Below are 20,783 nucleotides of genomic sequence, written 5' to 3'. Positions count from 1 at the left end.
CCTCGGCCCCGCTCGCGCCCACGTGCCCCCGCCGCTCCCCGCACCGCGCCAGCCGCTCCCCGCCCCGCACCGCCCCGCGCCAGCCGCGCGCGCCCCCGACGACGGCCCGGAGGGGCGGAGGAGGGAAAGGAGGGCGGCACGGGCGCTTCTTCTGCCCCTCCTGGCGGGCCGGGTAGGCGCCCTCGGAGGTCTGCCGCCCACGAGCCCCCGCCGCCCCCGGGGAGAGCGCCGTGCGGGCGGCCCTTTGGAGCCTGGAGCAGGCCGGACTCGGCGCCCCGGAGCCAAGGCACAGGCTCCGGACTGAGGAGCTGGGAGGGGGGGGCGGCACTCTGCACATGCTCTAGGTCAGGGCCCGGCGGGTGGACTAACCGCGGAGACTCCCACTCTGCCGCCTGCAGCCTCCGCGGCTGCCTCTGCGCTTCTGCTGCTCCCGGTCGGCATCGCTCCCGCCCGGCAGGCGGCCCTGGCATTTAGCAGCGGCATGTGCCCCCCCCCCCGTTCAGCCCAGCCCTGCCCCGGCCACTTATGCCCCAGCTGCTGTGAATTATTAATAAATCTCTTTGGTGGACATCTCTGCTTTGTCTCTTGCTTGCCTCACAACAGTCTTGTGAGGTAGGCTCCCATTTCCTTCCTTGGCCTTCTGGATGGGAGCCGCCTGAAGCCGCTTTCTGCTGAGCCGGAAGCCAGGCGGCTCCCTGCTGGGGGGGGGAGGCTGCCTCTGACCCCCGGGTGCTCTCTGGGGTTCGCGGGTGGGGCTGAGCTCAGTGGTTAAGCAGGGTCAGCCCTGGCTAGTAGTGGAGGGGAGACCACCAAGGACGCCTGAGGGGGGTCATGACAAGATTATGGGTGGCTGGAGACAGTTATTTTTTCTTCTCCCAAAAGATTAGAACTCGCGGGCATCTAATGAAGCGGACGGGCAGGAGGTCCAGGACGGACTGAAGGAAAAACTACTTGACCCAGGAGAGGGTCTGCTGAGCGGCATGAGCTGCCAGAGGAGGTGGCGACACAGGAATGAGCAGCTTCAAAAGGGACCCAGGCAGCATCTTGGAGGAGAGGAGGACTCTCGGGGGCCACTAGCCAGGGGGACTAAAGGGGACCGTCCACTCTCAAAGGCTCCGGATCCCAGAGCAGGAGGCGGTCAGGGTGTCCCGCCCCCCCCCACCCCAATAACTGTCTGGTGGGGCCCTCGTCCTGATCTTTTTATCTCTGGAGTGTCCTGTAAATTCCCTTGGGGTTGGGGATCCTTTTCTTGGCCAGCCTGGGTGCTCCCCCTGCCCCCCTCCTAGAAGTCATCATGTGCTGGGGCTGCAAAATGGGAAAGAAAGGAGATGGGGGAAAGTACGCTCTGCACATGCTCAGAGGTTGCTGCCCACATGCTCCTGGCCACATGGCTTCTGTCTTTGCCTAGGATGTGGAGGCAGTGAGGGAGTGGAGAGCTGCTGGGGAAATTTCAGATTGCCACAAGCCTGTTAATGGTTCACAAAGACCTGGGAGAATGCCCCCCACAGGCACTCCCCTCCCCCCTGCACCCTCCTCCCTGTTCTCTGGAGGCGGGACGGCAGAACCCCCCCCCCCCCACTCCACTCCTTTCTCTTTATCCCAGGCCAGGATCATCTCCTCTGCCAAGCAAGAGCTGTACAGGAAGAAAAGGTAAGAACTTTGACCGTCCCAGGGAAAGAAACTCCCTTCACCAGCCCTCAAGGTTGCAGAGGGTCCCTCTGTTCTTTTCCTGCAACCAGAGCCCCCGTCCCCTTCAGGATTCTGTGTGGGTCAGAGGATGCATGACAGTTGTGGGGTCCAAACCCAGGGATATAGCCCCTGTGGCATGCCAGATCTCTGGAGCTCCTGCCTGCCTGCCTGTCTTTCAGTGGGAGTTCAAAATCTTGTCTTCCTTCCTTCCTTCCTTCCTTCCTTCCTTCCTTCCTTCCTTCCTTCCTTCCTTCCTTCCTTCCTTCCTTCCTTCCTTCCTTCCTTCCTTCCAGCACCAGTTTAAGAACAGCAGAAGAGCCCAGCTGGATCAGATCCATCTAGTCTATCATCCTGTCTCACCCAGCCAGTTCCTTTGTAGGGCCAACATTAGGGCAGAGAGGCTGAGGCCTTCCCTTGATGCCACCTCCAGGCTCTGGGATTCAGGGCTTGACTGCCTCTGGATGTGGAGGTTCCTCTCAGTCATCAGGGCTCGTAGCCATTGACTGGCTTATCCACCGTGAATCTCCTTCCTTTTCTTTTTTTAAATGATATTTGTTTAACAGTAGTTCAGAAAAGTTACAAAGAGTTGCAGAAACAGAGTTTTAAAAAACATTTCAGATATTCACCCCAGTGTTTTTGAAAGTCTTCCGGCGGTCTGTGGTTAACCAAATCTGCCAGTTTAGCCATTATTGCTAATTCTCTCAGCTTTGTGCTCCAGGAGTCCATGTGGGGAGCCTGCTGTCGCTTCCAGCCAGCCACAGTGAAACAGCAGCGTGGAAGAAGAATCCAGCACCCTGCTTGGGGACACCTGCGGGTATAATGCTTCCCCATCACCTCCTGCCACTGAGCCACAATCCCTCCCTCCCCATGGCTTCCCCATCACCTCCTACCTGAGGGATGCCGGGGATTGAACCGGGGACCTCCTGCATGCCAAGCAGAGGCTCTCCCACTGAGCTATGGCCCCTCCCCAGGGCTTTCCAGGGTCCGTGTCGGGGAGCCTTTCCCATCCCCTCTTGCCTGGTCCTTTCTAAGTGGAGATGCTGCTGGGGGTGAAACCGGAGACTTTCTGCACCCAAAAGCAGAGGCTCCCTCTCTGAGCCCCAGACCCTTAACAGAGGCCGCTCGCCTGCTGCTCACGCTCCATTCCTCTCCCGCCGTTACCTGAGGGCAGAATATCACAGGGCTGTCCTGAAGAGAGGCCCAAAAACTGAAACAGAGCTGGGGCCTGGGAGTCCCGGAGCCCTGGAAGGCCAGAGGAGGCGCCCCTTTCCAGAGCCCCCCCCCCCGCCTCAGGGCTCCTCCCCATATGGACGGAGGCCGGGATGTAGGAGGGATCTGGCCAGAAAGGGTTGCCACCTCCAGGTCAGGGAAACCCTGAAGCTGCTGAGAGCAGAGCATGGGGAGGGGGATTTAGGGATGGGAGGAGAGCAGCCATTTCCTCCAGGGGGAACTGCCTCTCTTGCCTGGAGGTCAGCTGTAACCCCAGGAGGTCTCCAGTCACGGCCTGGAGGTTGGGAAGGCTAACAGGTGGCCTCCAGGCACGGGTGAACCCCAGCTCCTCTTTGAAGCCCAGCAGAGGGGAGGGGAGGGGAGGGGCGGTGGGCCGAGTTTGCCCGGCCTTGGCAGATACCTGAGGAATGTCTCAGGCCAGTGGCAGCTCTCTCTGGCGGGAGAGGGTGGGCCGCAAGGTCTCCAGATAACTTTGAGAGCCAGAGGGAGCCCGATTAACACCAGCAGCCTCACTTCTGGGCGTTGTACAGCTCTGAGATGAAAAATACTTGCAGGTCTTTTTTTGGGGGGGGGGGAGCCTGGGGAGGGCAGGGCTTGGGGCTGGGGGGGGCCTCCACAGAATCCACCCCCCAAAGCAGCTGCTTTCTCTGGGGGAATTAATATATGCCCCCCGACCCCTGGAAACAGAAAAGGGAAAGAACAAAAAGCAAACCCAACCAGTGGAACAAGCCAGGAACCCACAAGGCTGAGAAATCTAAAAATTATTATTATAAAAATCTACTGAATACATATTTTATTGCACAGTGCTAAACATGGTTGATTACAAACAAGAAGTTAAAATCTCAGTAGAAAATATGCATGAACGCTCTGAGCGACATGTACAGGGCCCCCAAAATACGGCTCGGATAACAAAACGACCAGACACATTTCAAGCTCCTGGGATCTCCTGCGTGTGCAGGTGGATTACTGACCCCTGAAGAAGATCCCGTTGGATCAAAATGCCTCCAGTCGTTTGGGGCACTGTATGTGTCGCTCACAGCGTTCTTCCTTATCTTCCAAGGAAATTTTAATGCATTTTTTTGAATTGACTTTGTCTAATTGTTTAATTGGCTTTGTGTGATAAAACCTGTATTTAGCAGATGTTTATAATGGTTTTGAGATGTCTCAGTCTTTTTGGTTCCTAGCTAGTCTCCAGACTCTGCCTGGAGGTTGGCAACCCCCTCTGCAGAAGGATCACTGCTGGCCCAGAGGTAGGTAAGGGTTTTCGCAGCTTTGAGACACAAATCTCAAGGCACCTGGGGCCCAGGTAGGCAAGGGTGCCGGATCTCGAACAAGGGTGAAGGTGAGGCAGCCTCGGCAAAGGACAACAACCTGGGTGTTTTCTCAAGCATTAATTTTGTCAGATAGGCCACCTGGGAGCTGGAGGGGGGGGCTAACCAAACATCATCAACGGATTCCTTCCCCTCCCCTGGATTTCGGCTTGCTCCTCTTCCGAGGAGATGTCAAAAGACACCATTTCACAACCCAAAATTGGACTGTGGGGTGGTTGAGTCAAGGAGGCAAGATAGGGGAAGGAACTAGGGGGGGGGACTAGGAAAGAGAGCCAGCCCCACCCATTTGGGTGCCCCTCTCCAAATGACTCAGGGCGTGAACCAGCAGGACGGTCTCTCTTGCCGGCTTCTCTGCGGGGAAGAAGGGCTGGGCTTCCGGCGATCGCAAAAACCTTCCTGCTGGAGTGAGGCCCTTTGGCCTCAGCAGACCCTTCCCACTCGGACACCAAAGTCCATCCCCTTGAATCCTGGGCTGGGGGGAGAGGGGGGGCTGCTAGGTCGGATTGGCAATTGAGAGCCGAGGATGGAAAGCAGCAGCAGCAGCAGCTAACGTATGGTGACCCCGCAGGCTTTTCAAGGCAAGAGACCTGGAGAGGTGGTTGGCCCCGGCCTGCCTCGGCTTCTGAGCTCTGACATTATTGGGCTAGCTTGGGCCATTCAGGCCAGGGCAAGGGACAGGGGGTTGACCCTGGCCTGCCTCTGCATAACTTCCTTGGTGGTCTCCCAACCTAGCACTTACCAGGACCTCGTCTGCACTTACGTTCCCCCCCCCCCACTGTAAATCTTGCCAAATTCTGGTCGATTTGGACCCAGATCTACAGCCTTCCTTTCTCCCAATTTTGATCAGGTTGTCCTTCTGCATTTGCATTGTTCCAATTTTCGGTCTCCTTCCTGCTTGACTGGGGAGGGGGGGAGTTTGGTGAAGCTCCAGGCGACACTGATGGAGCACAAGGCTGGAGAGTGCTTTATTTCCTGCCTTTTGACTCCCAAGTCTACAGCTAGAGCAATCTTGGGGAGAGGCCAGTGGGGCATATGGATGCTTGTTTATCTTTCTTTTCCTGCAGGAGTGTGGGGAGGAGAAGGAGGCAGGGGGGGGGGGGAGGAAGCAGCCTCACAAATAAAGAGGGGGGAAAGTAAATCCAAGAGTTAACTCTCTGCTCATAGAAGTGTGGGCTTTGGGAGTGCAGTCATTTTAAAACAGATCCCCAAATGAGGGCGAAAATATATCCTGAGAGGGAAGCAGTCTTGGAATTGACGCCCTGACCAATCAGTGACCGACTGCTTTGCTACGTCAGCATCAGAGGTGTGGAGGAGGGGGAGGAAGTAGCAAGTTATATCCACTCCTTGATAGCCTGGAGAAAAGGTAGTGTCACCACAGTCTCAATTATGGATGTTGCAGAGGGGAAATTTAGGATATTTCCGCACATCTAAAAAAACAGTGTTACGCCAGCGTAATGGCGTAGTGCTAAAAATTGTTGTGCCTGTGGCCATTCCTCACTTTCTTGCTGTCTTGATTGCATCTGACACCTTTTGACACATCTTACACTCCACACGCTTGCTTAAAATGGTAGAAGAGAGCAACATGCTTTACATGCGCCTCTCTTCCGCCTGTCAGTCAAGCCAGGCAACCAATCCCCTTTCTCAACATTTTAAGGGGCCCGCAATTTTTAAAATTCAAACCTTCTCCATTGAACCGCCTATGCATCTAATCATAGACACATAGTGCTTTGTGAATGCCACCCATTATGGAATCACAAGTCTTGAAACGTAAGAAAAATAACCTTGTGCAAGGGTGGGTCATTGGAGGCGGAGATAGCGCTTCTTTGCCTCCATACAGTTCTTTAGCATGCGCCCTGCTGGTTGCTCTCCTGTAGCTCATGCTACATAGGTTGGGGAATCCACTTATGCCGTTCCCACACTACCGCTATAAAGTGGCAGAGGTTGCTTTAGGTTTGCTGGCTGGACATGGGAGGTTGGCAGCATTATGCAAAATGCCAACAATATAGTGTCTTCATAAGGTAAGTATGACGCTACATTAATGGCATGCAGAAAGGCCCTCAAAGTGCCTAATATCAAAATGGAAATCGAATACAGTGCAGAGGGGTGGGGTTTATGCAGGCTGGGAGAGGATAAAAAGCCCTGTGCAGACCCAACCGAGGTCTGACCCTGCTTCGCTCCTGAGATCTGACAAGGCTGGGTGTGCCCAGGTGGTCCAGGGCAGGGCTGGCAGAAGCAGAGGTGGCCTGCCTCTTTGTCTCAACCAGGTTCTGGTATGGAAGAGCTCATTACACCTCCTGGTCACACCATCTCATCAGCACAGACAGAAAAAGGGGGTGCCAAATTGCAACGGACGGGATCCACACTATGCAGGTGACTTTACCACCTGGGAACGCCATTTTGGGTCAGTGCTGATGAAGTCCGCTGTGGCCAAGCAGAGAACTGGAACCTTATTGCATATTAATTCAGAAATAACTCTACAACTTGGATAAAAAAGCTGACTTTTGGATGAACTTTTGAATCGTGGGGTTATGTTTGCCAGCAGTGCTATGGTCATTTCTCTTATACTGATGTTGTAACCAATTCCCAGGGCTGCCTGGAGGCATTTGCTTGTCTGGAACCGGCATGGACCTACACAAACAGCTGGAAAGTTCGTGGAAAGTCCATGCCGGGTGGGCTGCCGTGGCCTTGGCCTCACAAGCTGAGGAAGGTTCTCCATGAACGTCCCTTTCCTGCCCATTCCTCATTGGCCCCCCTAGCCTGGGAGGGCATCAGTCCCCGGGGCCCTCGCTGTCCTCTAGCCACAGCATCCTGTTTTTTGGCCCCTACAGCTCCTGGGCAAGGACCTTCAAGATGGGCAAAGCTGAAGCTCCCGTCGCCAACCGGGTGCCCAGTGAGCGGCTGCCCCTGCTCAGCCAGCCCTCCTCCAGCGGCGCCTACCTGAGCCAGGAGGAGGTGGTGCAGCAGGCGAGGGGCCCCCCCTGGAAAGGGCTGCGCATCGCCCTGCTGTGCCTCGTGGCGGCCCTCTTTGTCTGCATGCTGGCCACGGCCCTGGCGCTCCTGCTCATGATGCCCCAGCCAGGCCTGCCTCTGAGCTGGTGGCAGAAAGCGACCTTCTACCACCTGCCCTCCGCCTCCTTCCCTGACTCCAACGGTGACGGGCACGGAGACCTCGAAGGTAAGGGGTGGAGGGGAGGCCCGGAGGGGCCGCAGGACAAAATTGCAGCCTCATGTATGTTCAGCGAGCCAAAGACCCCAGAAACTCAGTGCCATCTCCTGCCTCAAAAAGGAAGGTGGTATGAAAAAGGAGCGTTGAATCAAGGCTGAAGTCTCAGAGATCAGAGTTCAAATGCTGACTCTGCTAAGGAGGTTGGTAGGTGGCCTTGGGCCTCTCAGCTGTCTCTCAGTCTCACCTGTGTCACAGTGTTGTCGGGAGGATAAAGAGGGATGAGGCGGAAATAATGATGGGTACCCTGAGGTCTTTGGAGAAAGGCAGGATACAGTTTTACCAAATAAATAAGAATGTAAGAAGAGCCCGACTGAATCAGATCAGTGAGCCATCCAGCCCAGCCTCCCGTCTCACCCAGGGGCCAGCCAGTTTCTCTGCAGGGCCAGCCACAGGGCAGGGAGGCCGAGTCCTTCCTAAGGACATCAGGAGAGCCCTGCTGGGTCAGACCACGGAGGGCCCATCCACTCCAGCCTCCCGCCTCACCCAGGGTCCAGCCAGTTTCTCTGCAGGGCCAGGCACAGGGCAGGGAGGCCGAGGCCTTCCTAAGGACATCAGGAGAGACCTGCTGGGTCAGACCAGGGAGGGCCCATCCAGTCCAGCCTCCCGTCTCACCCAGGGGCCAGCCAGTTCCTCTGCAGGGCCAGCCACAGGTCAGGGAGGCCGAGGCCTTCCTAAGGACATCAGGGGAACCCTGCTGGGTCAGGCCAGGGAGGGCCCATCCAGTCCAGCCTCCCGCCTCACCCAGGGGCCAGCCAGTTCCTCTGCAGGGCCAGCCACAGGGCGGGGAGGCCGAGGCCTTCATAAGAGTATCAGAAGAGCCCTGCTGGGTCAGACCAGGGGGGCCCCATCCAGTCCAGCCTCCCGTCTCACCCAGGGGCCAGCCAGTTCCTCTGCAGGGCCAGCCACAGGGCGGGGAGGCCGAGGCCTTCCTAAGGACATCAGGAGAGCCCTGCTGGGTCAGACCAGGGAGGGCCCATCCAGTCCAGCCTCCCGTCTCACCCAGGGGCCAGCCAGTTCCTCTGCAGGGCCAGCCACAGGTCAGGGAGGCCGAGGCCTTCCTAAGGACATCAGGGGAACCCTGCTGGGTCAGACCAGGGAGGGCCCATCCAGTCCAGCCTCCTGTCTCACCCAGGGGCCAGCCAGTTCCCCTGGAGGGCCAGCCACAGGGCAGGGAGGCCAAGGCCTTCCTAAGGACATCAGGGGAGCCTTGCTGGGTCAGACCAGGGAGGGCCCATCCAGTCCAGCCTCCTGTCTCACCCAGGGGCCAGCCAGTTCCTCTGGAGGGCCAGCCACAGGGCAGGGAGGCTGAAATGTCTCCTATTCAAACTGATATATATTCAACAAGCATATCCAGTTTGAATATATAGTTACCAAGTGGCATAATAATCAACAAATTGCTACATAGTAAAAACAATTTACAAGAGCAGGAAGTTGTGTATTTCATGGTTCTGGAAATACAGTTTGTTATAAAAACATTGTTACTCCTCTAACAAGATACTCTTTCAAAGATGATGGAGAAAGGCAAGCCCCATAAGAGGAGTTACCGGCGTAGACCAATCAACAGTGTATAGGATAGGAACCTGTTTTGTCTTGTTGCTTTGTGGTCCTTTTAGTATGTAGCAATCTGTTGGGTATTTTGCCACCTGGTAACTATGTATAAGAATTGGGTATGTTTGTTCAATATGTATCTGTTTGAATTTTTGTAGACAATGACTCTGCATTAAAAGATACGTTTTTATATTTGGCGGTTTTGTATTTAGTAATGTTAGTTCAAAGTCTACTTTAAAAGTATACTTTTTGGTACTTGCAAATCTACTCCTTATATTTTGGGAACTTCCACTGTATTACCGCATCTCTCACGGAGTTTTCTTCATGTCCATGTTGCACTGCCTACCTCTGTAGCCTCCAGGTGGGGCCTGGGGATCCCCCAGAATTACAGCACCTCTCCAGACAACGGAGATCTGTTCTCCTGGAGAAAAGGGATGCTTTGAAGGGTGGCCCCACTGACGAGGTCTCAGTTCTCCCCAGGCTCCATCCCTACATCTCCGGGAGTTTTCCCAACTTGAGGATGGCAACCCTCTATCCCCCCCCCATTCCCCCATGGGAGACTTGGCTACCCCAATTCACTGAGCCCAGGCAGGTGTTGTGATGTGAGCATGCTCAGTGCTGCGTTTGTCTTCCTCCCCCCTCCCCAGGTGTGAGTCATCTCTTGGGCCGACTTGTGGAACTCCCCGCCCAAGCCCTCGTGCTGGGCAGTGTCCTCGAGGGCAGCGGCACCAATCTGACCAGAGTTCGTTCTGTCCACGGCTCGCTGGAACAACTGTGGTTGCTGCTGGCAGAGGGGCACAGGCACGGTACGGAGGGTGGGTGGGCTGGCACAGGAGAGGGCAGCCAGGATGGGGGGCTGTGTGTAAAAGTACCCTGCCCTCATGATGGCGGGGCCTGGCGTTCGCCAGAAATCTCGCCCAGACTATAGAGGTCACTTCCCCTTTGGACCATGGACTTTATGGTATACCACAGAGTCTAAGAGAAGTCCTAGAGTGATATAATGTTGCTTCTGATCTCCCTTTCTTTTCCCTTCTCCAAGCCCTAACTTCAGTCAGGGATTTCCCAAGATGGAGTTGGCCATCCTAGCTTGGGGAGGGGGAGCCACAAATTGAGCGAGGGAATCTTGGGAGGGGGCACTGTATCCGAGTTGAGTGCTGAAATTTCAATTCAACTGGAAGTTAGGCCTTCGGGGCTGGCTTTGCTTCCCTGGCCTGGACGAGCAGATACATGCTGCGTTTACTTGCCAGAGAGAGTAACAAGCTTTGGGGCATTAGAAAATTTCCCAACCCCAGAGCTGGCCACTCTATACGGCTGCCCTCAGGCTGGGAGCAGGTAATAAAACAGGTAAGAGGGAGCGATCTCCTTAGTGAAACACCTGGGGAGAGAGAAATGGTGTCGAATAGTGCATAGGATCAGACAAGCATCGGGGGCAATCCGCCACTGGCAAGACTCATTTAGAACAGGTTTGGGGGCTGAGATTTAGGGCTCAAGTTAAGCTGTTTTCCAAACAAACCTCTCCTAGGGATCCGGATCCTACTTGAACTTCCAACCTGGGCAGAAGAGCCGGACCTCGTACCTGAGGACAACCGGACAGGATCGCACCTGAAGGTACCCCCCATTTCTGCCTTTCTCTTCCTTCCCTGAACCTGGACTCTTTGTTGCTCCTGCTGTCTCAGCGAGGCGGGGCAAGGGAAAGATTTGGACCTGAGTTGATGTAGCTGCGAGTAATTTCTCAGTCAGGAGAAACTTTTTATTCAGAGGTTGTTGGGGGTTTTTTAGTACAACACAAACAAGAAAAAAGAAAGCGAATTCCAAAATTCCAAATAGGAAAATAAAAACAAAAGAGAGGACAAAAAAGAAAAAAGAGTAAAAGAGAGAAATAGGGGCTTCTGAATCTATCTGTTCTCCCTCCCTCTCTCTCTCTCTCTCTCTGTCATCTCTCTCTCTAATCTACCTACCTACCTACCTACCTCGATTTATATACCCCGCCTCTCGGATTAGCTGTCTCAGGCGGTGAAGAACATTTAAATATGCAATATCAATAAAAATAAAAGTTACAATTATTAATTATCTATAACGATTATAAATCACATTATTTCAGTTTTGCTTAATTTCTAACACCTGCTGCATTTAAACCTGCTTGGAAGTCTGGAAATTTCCCCCCTGATTACAGAGCCTGACTAAGGAGGGCTTTATTCTGTATGTGCTCAGAGGGCTTGGAGCTCAGGTCCTTCTTGGAGTGTTCCAATTTGACGGGTCCCCTGGATGAGTCCCAATTCGGTGGGATCCACACATCTCTGGTCCAACCTCTCTCCCATCTCCTCCTGCAGAGGGCGCTGCAGTTCTGGCATGCCCAGGGCGTGGATGGATTCCTCGTGAACAAGGACCCCCCCTGGCGGCTGAATGCTGTAAGTACATGGAGGCCGCATTATGAGGGAACAAGAATCATTGGAAAATATAGGGCATTTCCGCACCCATTAAATATAGTGAAATGCTTACGCAGTTGTTACATGACACATGACGTCTGGGCAGTAACGGCCCAGCAACATCCTCCATTTTAAAGCGCAAGTTCAGGAATCACATAAAATGTATTCACCAACTTATTTAGCTAAGCTAAGAAAGAGCAGAGGGAAGGTAGGGAGGTTCAAACGCTGAAGGCGCCTGCCTTGTCCTCCCTCCGCACCCACCTCCCTCTCTCTTGTTCCCAGGGTTGGCAAGTTCTTTTTTAAAAATGGCTAACTTCCTGGAGCAATGAATAGGCGGACAGGCGTGCAGACAATGACAGAAATAAAATATTTTTTTTCAAAGTTGTAACACAAAGCGTGCCTCTCTTAAGCTTTCTCTCTCCCCTCCCTCAACAAATGAGGAATTAGATTAAATTTTAAGAGTATCAAACGACTCATGATCCTATAAGGGGCGGCGTTCAATAAGCACTATGCATCTATGATATAATGTTATTTTTCCGATGTGTGGAAATTGCCACAGGTTCAGGTGGGTGGCCCTGTTAGTCTGAAGCAGCAGAACAGAGCTTGATTCTGGGGGCACCCGGGGGGCCCAAATTTTATGCAAGGCATGAACTTTTGTTTGTATGCACACCTCCTAAACCATTCTATCTGTCACCAGGTATCTGAACAAGCATGCTTTGGGTTGCCAGCTCTGGGCTGGGAGATATCAGAAGACTTTGGGGGTGAAGCCAGGAGTGGGGGGGATTGGGGGGAGGGACCTCAGCAGAGTAGAATGTTCTGGAGTCCCCCCACCAAAGCATCCGGTTTGTTCGCCTTGCAGTCCAAGGGACTCGCAAGAGTCTTCTCCAGTACCAGAGTTCAAAAGCCTCAATTCTTTGACGCTCGGCCTTCCTTATGGTCCAACTTTCACAGCCATACATTGTAACTGGGAAGACCATAGCCTTGACTAAACGCACTTTTGTTGGCAGGTTGATGTCTCTGCTTTTTAGGATGCTGACTAGATTTGCCATAGCTTTCCTCCCCAGGAGCAAGCGACTTTTAATTTCTTTGCTGAGGTCCCCATCTGCATTGATTTTGGAGCCCAGGAAAATAAAATCTGTCACTATCTCCATTTCTTCCCCATCTATTTGCCAGGAATTGAGAGGGCCAGATGCCATGATCTTTGTTTTCTTGATGTTGAGTTTCAAGCCAACTTTTGCACTCTCCTCCTTCACCCACATCAACAGGCTCTTTAGTTCCTCTTCACTTTCTGCCATTAGAGTGGTATCATCTGCTTATCTGAGGTTGTTGATATTTCTCCCTGCTATCTTGATCCCAATTTGTGACTCCTATATTCCCGCCTTTCTCATGATGTGCTCCACATACAAGTTAAATAGGCAAGGCGACAGTATACAGCCTTGCCGAACTCCTTTCTCAATTCTGAACCAATCAGTGATTCCATGTTCAGTTCTCATCGTTGCTTCTTGACCTGCATATGAGTTTCTCAAGAGACAAATAAGATGCTCTGGTATTCCCATCTCTTTAAGAACTTGCCACAATTTGTTGTGCTCCACACAATCAAAGGCTTTAGCATAGTCAGTGAAGCAGAAGTAGATGTTCTTCTGGAACTCCCTAGCTTTCTCCATGATCCAGTGTATGTTGGCCATTTGATCTCTAGTTCCTCTGCCTCTTCGAAATCCTGCCTGTACTTCTGGAAGTTCTCGGTCCACATATTGCTGGAGCCTAGCTTGTAGGATTTTGAGCATAACTTTGCTAGCATGAGAAATGAGTGCAATGGTACGGTAGTTTGTACATTCTTTGGCATTGCCCTTCTTTGGGATTGAAATGTAAACTGACCTTTTCCAATCCTGTGGCCATTGTTGAGTTTTCCAAATTTGCTGGCATATTGAATGTAGCATTTTTACTGCATTGTCTTTTAAGATTTTGAATAGTTAAACGAATGCTGTCACCATCACTAGCTTTATTGTTGCTCAGACTTCCTAAGGCCATCTGATTTCACATTCCAGGATATCTGGCTCCAGGTCAGTAACTACCCCATTGTGATTATCAGGGATGTTCAGCTCACTCTTGTATAGTTCTTCTGTATAATTTTGCCACCGTTTTTTAATCTCTTCTGCTTCTGTGAAGTGTCTACCATTTTGGTCCCTTATCATGCCCATCTTTGCATGAAACGTTCTCTTTATATCTCCAATTTTCTTGAAGAGATCTCTGGTCCTCCCTATTCTATTGTTTTCTTCTATTTGTTTGCACTGTTCATTTAAGAAGGCATTCTTATCTCTTCTAGCTTTTCTCTTGAATTCTGCATTCAATTGGGTGTATCTTTCTCTTTCTCCCTTGCCTTTCACTTCCCTTCTCTCCTTATCTATTTGTAAAGCTTCCTCAGACAGCCATTTTGATTTCTTGCATTTCTTTTTCTTTGGGATGGTTTTAGTTGCTACCTCTTGTACAATGTTGCGAACCTCCGTCCATAGTTCTTCAGGCATTCTGTCTATCAGATCTAATTCCTTAAATCTATTTGTCACCTCTACTGTATATTCGTCAGGGATATGATTTAGTTCATACCTGAGTGGCCAAGTGCTTTTCCTTACTTTCTTCAATTTAAGCCTAAATTTTGCAACAAGAAGCTGATGATCTGAACCACAATCAGCTCCTGGTCTTGTTTTTATTGATTATAGAACTTCTCCATCTTTGGCTGCAGAGCACATAGTCAATCTGATTTCTGTGTGGACCGTCTGGTGATGTCCATGTGTAGAGTCGTCTCTTGGGTTGTTGGAAAAGAGTGTTTGCTATGACCATTGTTTTCTCTTGACAAAATTCTACCAGCCTGTGCCCTGCTTCATTTTGTACTCCAAGGCCAAACTTGCCTATTATCCCGGTTTTCTTTTGGCTTCCTATTTTAGCATTCCAATCCCCCATGATGATAAGCACATCATTTTTTGGCATTGCTTCTAGAAGGTGTTGTAGGGCTTCATAGAACTGGTCAACTTCATCCTCTTCAGCAGCAGTGGTTGGGGCATAGACCTGGATTACTGTGATGTTGAATGGTTTGCCTTGGATTCGAACTGAGATCATTCTGACATTTTGGGGACTGTATCCCAAGACTGCTTTTCATATTCTCTTATTGATTATGAAGGCTACTCCATTTCTTCTGCGGGATTCTTGTCCACAGTAGTGTACCTGATGGTCGTCTGAATTAAATTCACCCATTCCTGTCCATTTTAGTTCACTGATTCCTAAAATGTTGATGTTCAGTCTTGTCATCTCTTGTTTAACCATGTCCAGCTTGCCTTGATTCATGGATCTGAAAACCCAATGGACAAGTTAAAAAAAAAAGATATACTACCAGTATTTATTAAGTCAAGTTACAAATGATAAATACTGTTAGTAAGAAGAAGATTTGGTTCTTATATGCTGCTTTTCTCTACCCGAAGGAGTCTCAAAGCGGCTTACACTCGCCTACCCTTTCCTCTCCCCACAACAGACACCCTGTGAGGTGAGTGAGCCTGAGAGAGCCCTGATATTCCTGCTCAGTCAGACCAGCTCTTTCAGGGCTATGGGGAGCCCTGAGGTCTCTCAGCTGGCTGCATGTGGGGGAGCAGGGAATCAAACCCAGTGCGCAAGGTTAGAAACCACCTCTCCAAACCACTACACCGTGCTGGCCCAGTATAGTACCAGTTTTTAGGTACCAGTATAGCAACAGTAATAATAGTTATTAATCTAGTAAAATGTTTTAACTTGATTAATAAATACCGGTGGTACTGTAGTTTTCCAAATTGCCTTCTACCCTGTATGCGTTTAAGCTCATTTCCCTTGCGTTGACCCTTTTAGGTCCTTGGTCTTCAGGGGGCCCCTGGACCCAGACTTTGTTCTGTTGCTGCAGACCAACACAGGACCCCCCGAATCTACTAATTCAAAGGGTTGCCATAAGCTGGAAGCGACTTGATGACAACAACACACTCGCAGAGGGGAAGCCTGGGGGTGGGGTGGGGTCGGTCTCCAAAATTGCTTTGCAGTTTCTTAAAGGGGACAGTTCCCTGTATATGGACCTAGATGCAGCACACCGGACCACTTTCAACAGCAAGTGGCCCAGTTCTCCATGACAGCCTCTATCCCCACCCGGAGACAGCTGGCAGCATGGCTTGGGGAAAGGACTGTGCCTGCCCCAACTTCCAGACCCACGGAATGGCCGGCCAGAGGGCTGAGGGCCAGCAGGGCTTGCTGTGCTCTCAGAGTTATCCTGCTGAATCCCCCCCCTTGTCTTTGCCCCCTGCCCCTGGCTCGTTGCCCCTTCCCCGGTGTCTTCCCAGGAAGAGGGAGTGTTGTTTTTGTCCCGTGAATGTCACGGTGTGGACTGTGATTGCAGGTCCTGAATGCCTGGGGGGAGCTGGAAAGGCAGAGCAGGATGGATCCGGCCGAGGAACGGTGAGTTGTGCGGCATCTCCTTGAAGGGCTGCCCAGGGAGAGGCATAGCGGAGTCGTGCTGCATTCCCCGAATGTGTCAAGCAAACAAAAATCCTGATGCTGTTCTGAGTGCGGCCACCTTGGGGCGCTGGGAAGGCATGACCCTCCTACAAAGCACCAGACTCCGGCAGCACCTGGAAGACTCTCAAAATGTGCGGCTGGAGAGGAGCTTCCGGGAGCCGCTGCTCAGTTCGACAGACGTTCTTGAGAGGGGAGCCAAAAGCTCCTCTCCGGCCACAATTTTCACCAGTCTTCCAGTCTCCTTTCTGCCACCCCAGACAGACTCTCCCGGCCACCTGGCTTGACCTTAGCTCGGTGTTTCCTGGGAGGCAGAGGGAAAGCATTCGGTGGCCAGACAGCCCTGAACCCATCAGCCCAATGGTTGGCCACTGGAGCAAGGCAAGACCAGCCAGGTCCACAAGGCAGACTCCTGACAGGTCCTCAGCTGTGGCTGCCCTCGTTCTGCAGTCTCCCCTGGCTCCTGCCCAGCCAGATCTTGTCCAGGGCCTGCTAGAGCGTGGGGGCAATCCCCTGACCCCCAAATCCCCCGGCCCTTGTGCTTTCCTTTATTTCTCTGACTCTTCCCTCACCTCCCTCTTCCTTTGCTTGGCTCTCTTCCTCCATGATCTGGCTCTCATCGGCTGGCTCCGCGTGTCTAATTTTTCTTCTCCCATCTCTTATTTTTCCAACCTCAGCTCTTCATCTATCCTGATTGGCAACTCAGAATGTCTTTAGCCTAGCAGCAAACTTTTGTTAATATTATGAACAGAATGAACAGATTGGGCAGAGTTAATATTTCTCCATAATCTATCAAAGTAACTAACAGTAGTAGGAAGGCAATTGTAAGCTGCTTTGAGACTCCTTTGGGTAGTAAAAAGTGGGGTATAAAATCCCACAGCTCCTCCTCCCCCTCTCTCTCCTATTGTCCTCCTTCTTCTTTTTCATCTTCTCTTCCCTCCACCCTTTCCGGATCTAATGATAGGATGTTAATCTGCCTTACTGGTAAGAGGAACAGAAGGTTTATTTTTTTTGTTTATGTCCTGGCTTTCTACCCAAGGCAGGCCCAAAAAGCCTGACCTCCTCCTCCATTTTCCCTTAACAACAACCCTGTCAGGTAGGCTAGGCAAAGCGTGTGTGATGGGCCCGAGGCCAGCCAGGAGGTGTCCATGGCAGAAGGGGGGGGGGTTGAATCTGTCTTTCCCAGAGTCTAGCCCAACACTTCCACCCTCACATAAGCTTAGGTTAGGTTTGGAAATTGGCTGGGCCGGGCTTTTAATTTGAGGCCAGGGAACCCCCACAGTCATCCTGAAGTTGGCAGTGAGTTTTATTTTCTGATAAGATATACATGCCAGAAATGGACAGATGACAGGGCCTGGGGATCCTAGATAGAAGATTCCAGATAGATGCATGGCAAGAGCCAGCCAAGTTAAGAACCCAAGAAACCACGTTGGATCAGGCCAGTGGCCCATCCAGATCTGTGTCACTCAGGGGCCAAAGCCCAGGGCCCCTCGGGAGGCCCACCTATGGGGCCAGAAACCAGAAGCCCTCCCACTGTGCCCCCCAAGCACCAAGGAGGCAGAGCCTCCCTGCCCCACACAGAATGTCCCATCTAGGCCTTGGGACTTCTGATGTTTCCCCAGTTCCCCCTCAAAGCTGTCTGTGCTTGTTTTGTTCTGGCGTTTCATTTGGATCGGGGTCAGATGGGGACACCCACATGGCATATTTGTCTGGGTCTCACGTGGGCCCAGGGCAGCCCTGAGTCTTTCGTGGGGAATGCCCACACCCCCCCTTTCCCGGCCCAACTGCTGTAGTGACCCTAGAGACAGAATTGGGGGATGCAGGGCTGGGCGTGGTGGGGGGGGGGGTGAGGCGCCAACACAGGCTTAGGAACTGGATGTTGAATGGAGGCTGTATATGTTCTAAGGTTGCCAACCTCCAGGTCTCACCTGGCCTGTCCCCCAGCATTACAACTGACCTCCAGATGACTCCACCCCGCTGGAGAAAACGGCTGCTTTGGAGGTGGGGTCCAGGGCATCACACCCTCCTGAGGCCCCTCCCCTCCCCAAACCCCACCTTCCACCCCCCCAAAAAAAGAGTCTCCCAGCGTTTCCCCACCCTGGCCTGAGCCAATCTCGCGCAGGGTCCTGATGGTGTGGGACAAGAGTGGAACCTGCAGTCTTTCCTGCCGGGTGACCAGCCGAGTCATCCTCACCTGCCACCTGCCAGCAAGCGAGAAGGATCTGACAGCCGGCGCCCTGACCCAGCGGCTGGAGGTGGCTTTGGAGCACCCCGGGGGGCCCTGGCCTGGCTGGACGGTGAGCAGGAGGGGCCGAGGCATCGCACTGCACTGCAGCCTCTGGTGACTTGTGCCACAGGGGTGGGGGGCATGGTTGTGTGAACTGGGGAGCTCCGGAAGTACTGGAGCCAGTAGAAGAAGATGGGGGGGGGGTAGGGCCTTTTAGTAGCCTTTGGGAAGCAAAAAGCAGAATTTAGCAACTTCTGAGTAGAGAAGCTGATCACTTTCAGGGCGGCAGCAGAGGTGGCTGGCTTCCGTGCCCACGTGGCTCCTCTCTTTGCTCTCCCAGGTGGCTGGGGGGCTCTGGCAGAGTTCAGAAGTGGAGGAGACACTTGGGGTTCTGCTGCTCAGCCTTCCTGGGACACCCCTCCTGCAAGGAGGGGTGGGATCCCCCGTTCCACTGGACAACAGCAGGGTGAGTATAGACCATTACACCATTTATCCCCCACCTTCCTGCAATGACATTCCCGCCCCTGCATGAGCTTCCTTAAAATTTGTATTTGGGAGGGGGGGGGGAAACATTCTAATATGAGCCTTGAAGCACTAAACTTCTGTAGCACCACTCCCTTAGAGCTACCATCCATTTTAATACGTAATATTCATTTTTTAAATGATTTAATGGTATGAGATTTTTATGCCAGCGCTTCACTATTACTGTATGGATTTGAATTAATTTAAAATTTTATACAGGGGTCGTATATCGATTATAAAATGTAATCCGCCCTGCGTTCCCAAAGAGAGGGTGGGCGATAAATCCCAGAATAAATGTTATTGTGGCACCACTGATAGGCCTTGATTCCACGGACTCATGGCTTCTCAATAGTGCTGCTATAGTGCTATAGCACTAGCAGTTTAGCGCTATAACGCTCATATAGAATGCTAAAAGAATCTGACAAGGAAGATTGCAGGGACAAAAAAGCACTGCGTGAAGTGCTTCAGTCAATGGGAGAAAATTGGCCATGTGAAACTCCTCTTCCTTGGCTTGAAATGAGGCCAACAACAAATAACATCCTGTTTAGAACCGTAATGTGAAAGTCCCCTTTCTCTCTTGCAGAAGCCGGGCCCCAACGGGCACCCCCTTGCCGCCCTCTACCGCTCCCTTCTGCCTCTCCACGCAAGTTCCTTTGCTTTGCAGGGTGCTGCCTTCACCCCTGTGCCCTTCACCAACCACTCCGGTGATGTTTTTGCTTTCCTCCGCCCGGGCATCTGCTCTGGCGTTCTGGCGGTCCTCAACTTGGACTCTCAGCCCTGCCGCCTCAACCTGAGTCAGCCCAGTTTCCCAAGCCGCGTCAGGGTCCTGTTTAACACCCGCCTGGAGCCCCAGAGCGAAGTCAAGATGGAGGCAGTCTGGCTGGCCCCGCACCAAGCGCTCCTTCTCAGAGTACACTCCAAGACCGGGCCGTGATTGGTCGGCCTGCTGGGAATTGCTCAACAGGCAGCCAATGAGTTGAGGAAGGAAGGAGGGTTTCTGATGGGCTACTGTGCTGCTTTGTGATTGGCCACAGTAAGGGATGCTCGTGTCTCATTGGCTCTTGTGGACTCTTCATTCTTCCTATGGATCAGTGTGGTTTCTGAAGAAGTGTGCATGCACATAGGAAGAATGAAGAGTCAACGAGAGCCAATGAGACATGATGCACACTTCTGGCTTCTACTCAGTATTAAACTTTGTCAGTCTGAAAGGTGCCCCTGGACTCCGACTTTGTTCTACCGTTTCAAAAGTCAAGGGGATTACAACGGTAGAAGTGGAAGGGTGGCGTTTGAGGCCAGGTGGCTTTTCTCCAGCAGCCTCAGCAGAGCTCAAGGATTAGCTCTTTCCAAGAGCCAACTTCCCCTCCCACAATACAAACAGAGGAGGCGGGAAGCTGCAGGGAGACACCCTGGGCAGGCCTTCGTCTTCCTGGGAGCCTAGCCGCACCCTCCTTCAGGCCGGAGCTGGAGACGGGTGCCTCTGAGCATATGGCAGAGCACAAACGGCCCAGTTCCTGTGCACATGGAAGCAGGATGGAAAATGGTTGCAAGGAGTCCAGGGTTCAAATGATACTTCTAGAGCAATGCAAACGCTTCCCTGGTGCCCTCAGGCCATGTGGGTTTCATTCCCCCATGCCCCGGTTTCTCAGTTCAACACCCAGATGCCCCAAGAAAAGATTGATTCAACGACGCAATTTAATTTGCATGGATTTACTTACAGCATGATTTGTCTCCTGTGTTTTTTTGTTTATTAACTTCATGTATGTCCCGCCTTTCTCTCCAATGGGAGGAACGAGGTGGCTTACACACAATTCTCCATTTTAATCTTCACAAGTAGGTTAGACCAGTGGTCCCCAACCTTTTTATCACCGGGGACCACTCACCACTGGGGACCACTCAACGCCTTTTACTGAGGCCCGGTGGGGGGGGGTAGTTTACTCCTCTACTCTCAACCACTGCCCTAACGCTCTCTGATCACTATGGTAATGTTTAAACATCCCTTCAAAATAAGAGACAGACACGCCACAACAATGAACATAAGGAACATTTTATTTTCATGGAAATTTTAA

The 20,783-nt window shown here is 52.3% G+C and overlaps 2 protein-coding genes across 7 annotated transcripts in view; one reads left to right on the top strand and one right to left on the bottom strand.

Moving 5' to 3' along the window:
* The window catches only part of RTN2 (reticulon 2), a 37,577-nt gene extending 34,567 nt beyond the window's left edge, over positions 1-3,010 (bottom strand). Inside the window, exon 1 of the mRNA XM_077318621.1 lies at positions 2,851-3,010. Coding sequence (XP_077174736.1) covers positions 2,851-2,995 — 145 coding nt within the window. The 5' untranslated portion in view covers positions 2,996-3,010. The remainder of the gene's footprint in view (positions 1-2,850) is intronic.
* LOC143828292 (4F2 cell-surface antigen heavy chain-like) lies at positions 2-19,929 on the top strand. Of its 6 annotated transcripts, none has more exons than XM_077318616.1 (10): positions 2-612; positions 883-1,650; positions 7,079-7,425; positions 9,672-9,830; positions 10,547-10,632; positions 11,355-11,432; positions 15,853-15,911; positions 18,091-18,265; positions 18,477-18,661; positions 19,301-19,929. In XM_077318616.1, exons 2-10 carry the CDS (start codon positions 1,496-1,498, stop codon positions 19,509-19,511), a joined length of 1,455 nt encoding a protein of 484 aa, XP_077174731.1. In that variant the 5' UTR covers positions 2-612; positions 883-1,495; the 3' UTR covers positions 19,512-19,929. The 6 variants fall into 6 exon arrangements, with proteins under 6 accessions (XP_077174731.1, XP_077174735.1, XP_077174730.1 ...); XM_077318620.1 differs by lacking the exon at positions 7,079-7,425 and adding an exon at positions 2,408-2,503 and having other exon boundaries at positions 8-612; positions 18,536-18,661; XM_077318615.1 differs by having other exon boundaries at positions 15-612; positions 18,536-18,661.
* The last annotated feature ends 854 nt before the right edge of the window (positions 19,930-20,783 follow it).

The sequence above is a fragment of the Paroedura picta genome, unplaced genomic scaffold, assembly GCF_049243985.1.
Source record: "Paroedura picta isolate Pp20150507F unplaced genomic scaffold, Ppicta_v3.0 Ppicta_v3_sca21, whole genome shotgun sequence".
NCBI classification, from domain to species: Eukaryota; Metazoa; Chordata; class Lepidosauria; order Squamata; family Gekkonidae; genus Paroedura; species Paroedura picta.
The sequence above is the reverse complement of the archived record's forward strand: the minus strand, read 5'-3'. Positions and strand labels throughout refer to the sequence as shown.

What these genes read in the sequence shown, in the direction of transcription:
- LOC143828292 (XM_077318615.1), top strand. Translation starts at nt 1,496, where the DNA reads ATGCCCCCCACAGGCACTCCCCTCCCCCCTGCACCCTCCTCCCTGTTC. An exon ending in GGACAGGATCGCACCTGAAG is followed by an intron (nt 10,633 to 11,354) that starts GTACCCCCCATT and finishes CTCCTCCTGCAG; the next exon opens with AGGGCGCTGCAGTTCTGGCA. An exon ending in GGCCCTGGCCTGGCTGGACG is followed by an intron (nt 18,266 to 18,535) that starts GTGAGCAGGAGG and finishes TTGCTCTCCCAG; the next exon opens with GTGGCTGGGGGGCTCTGGCA.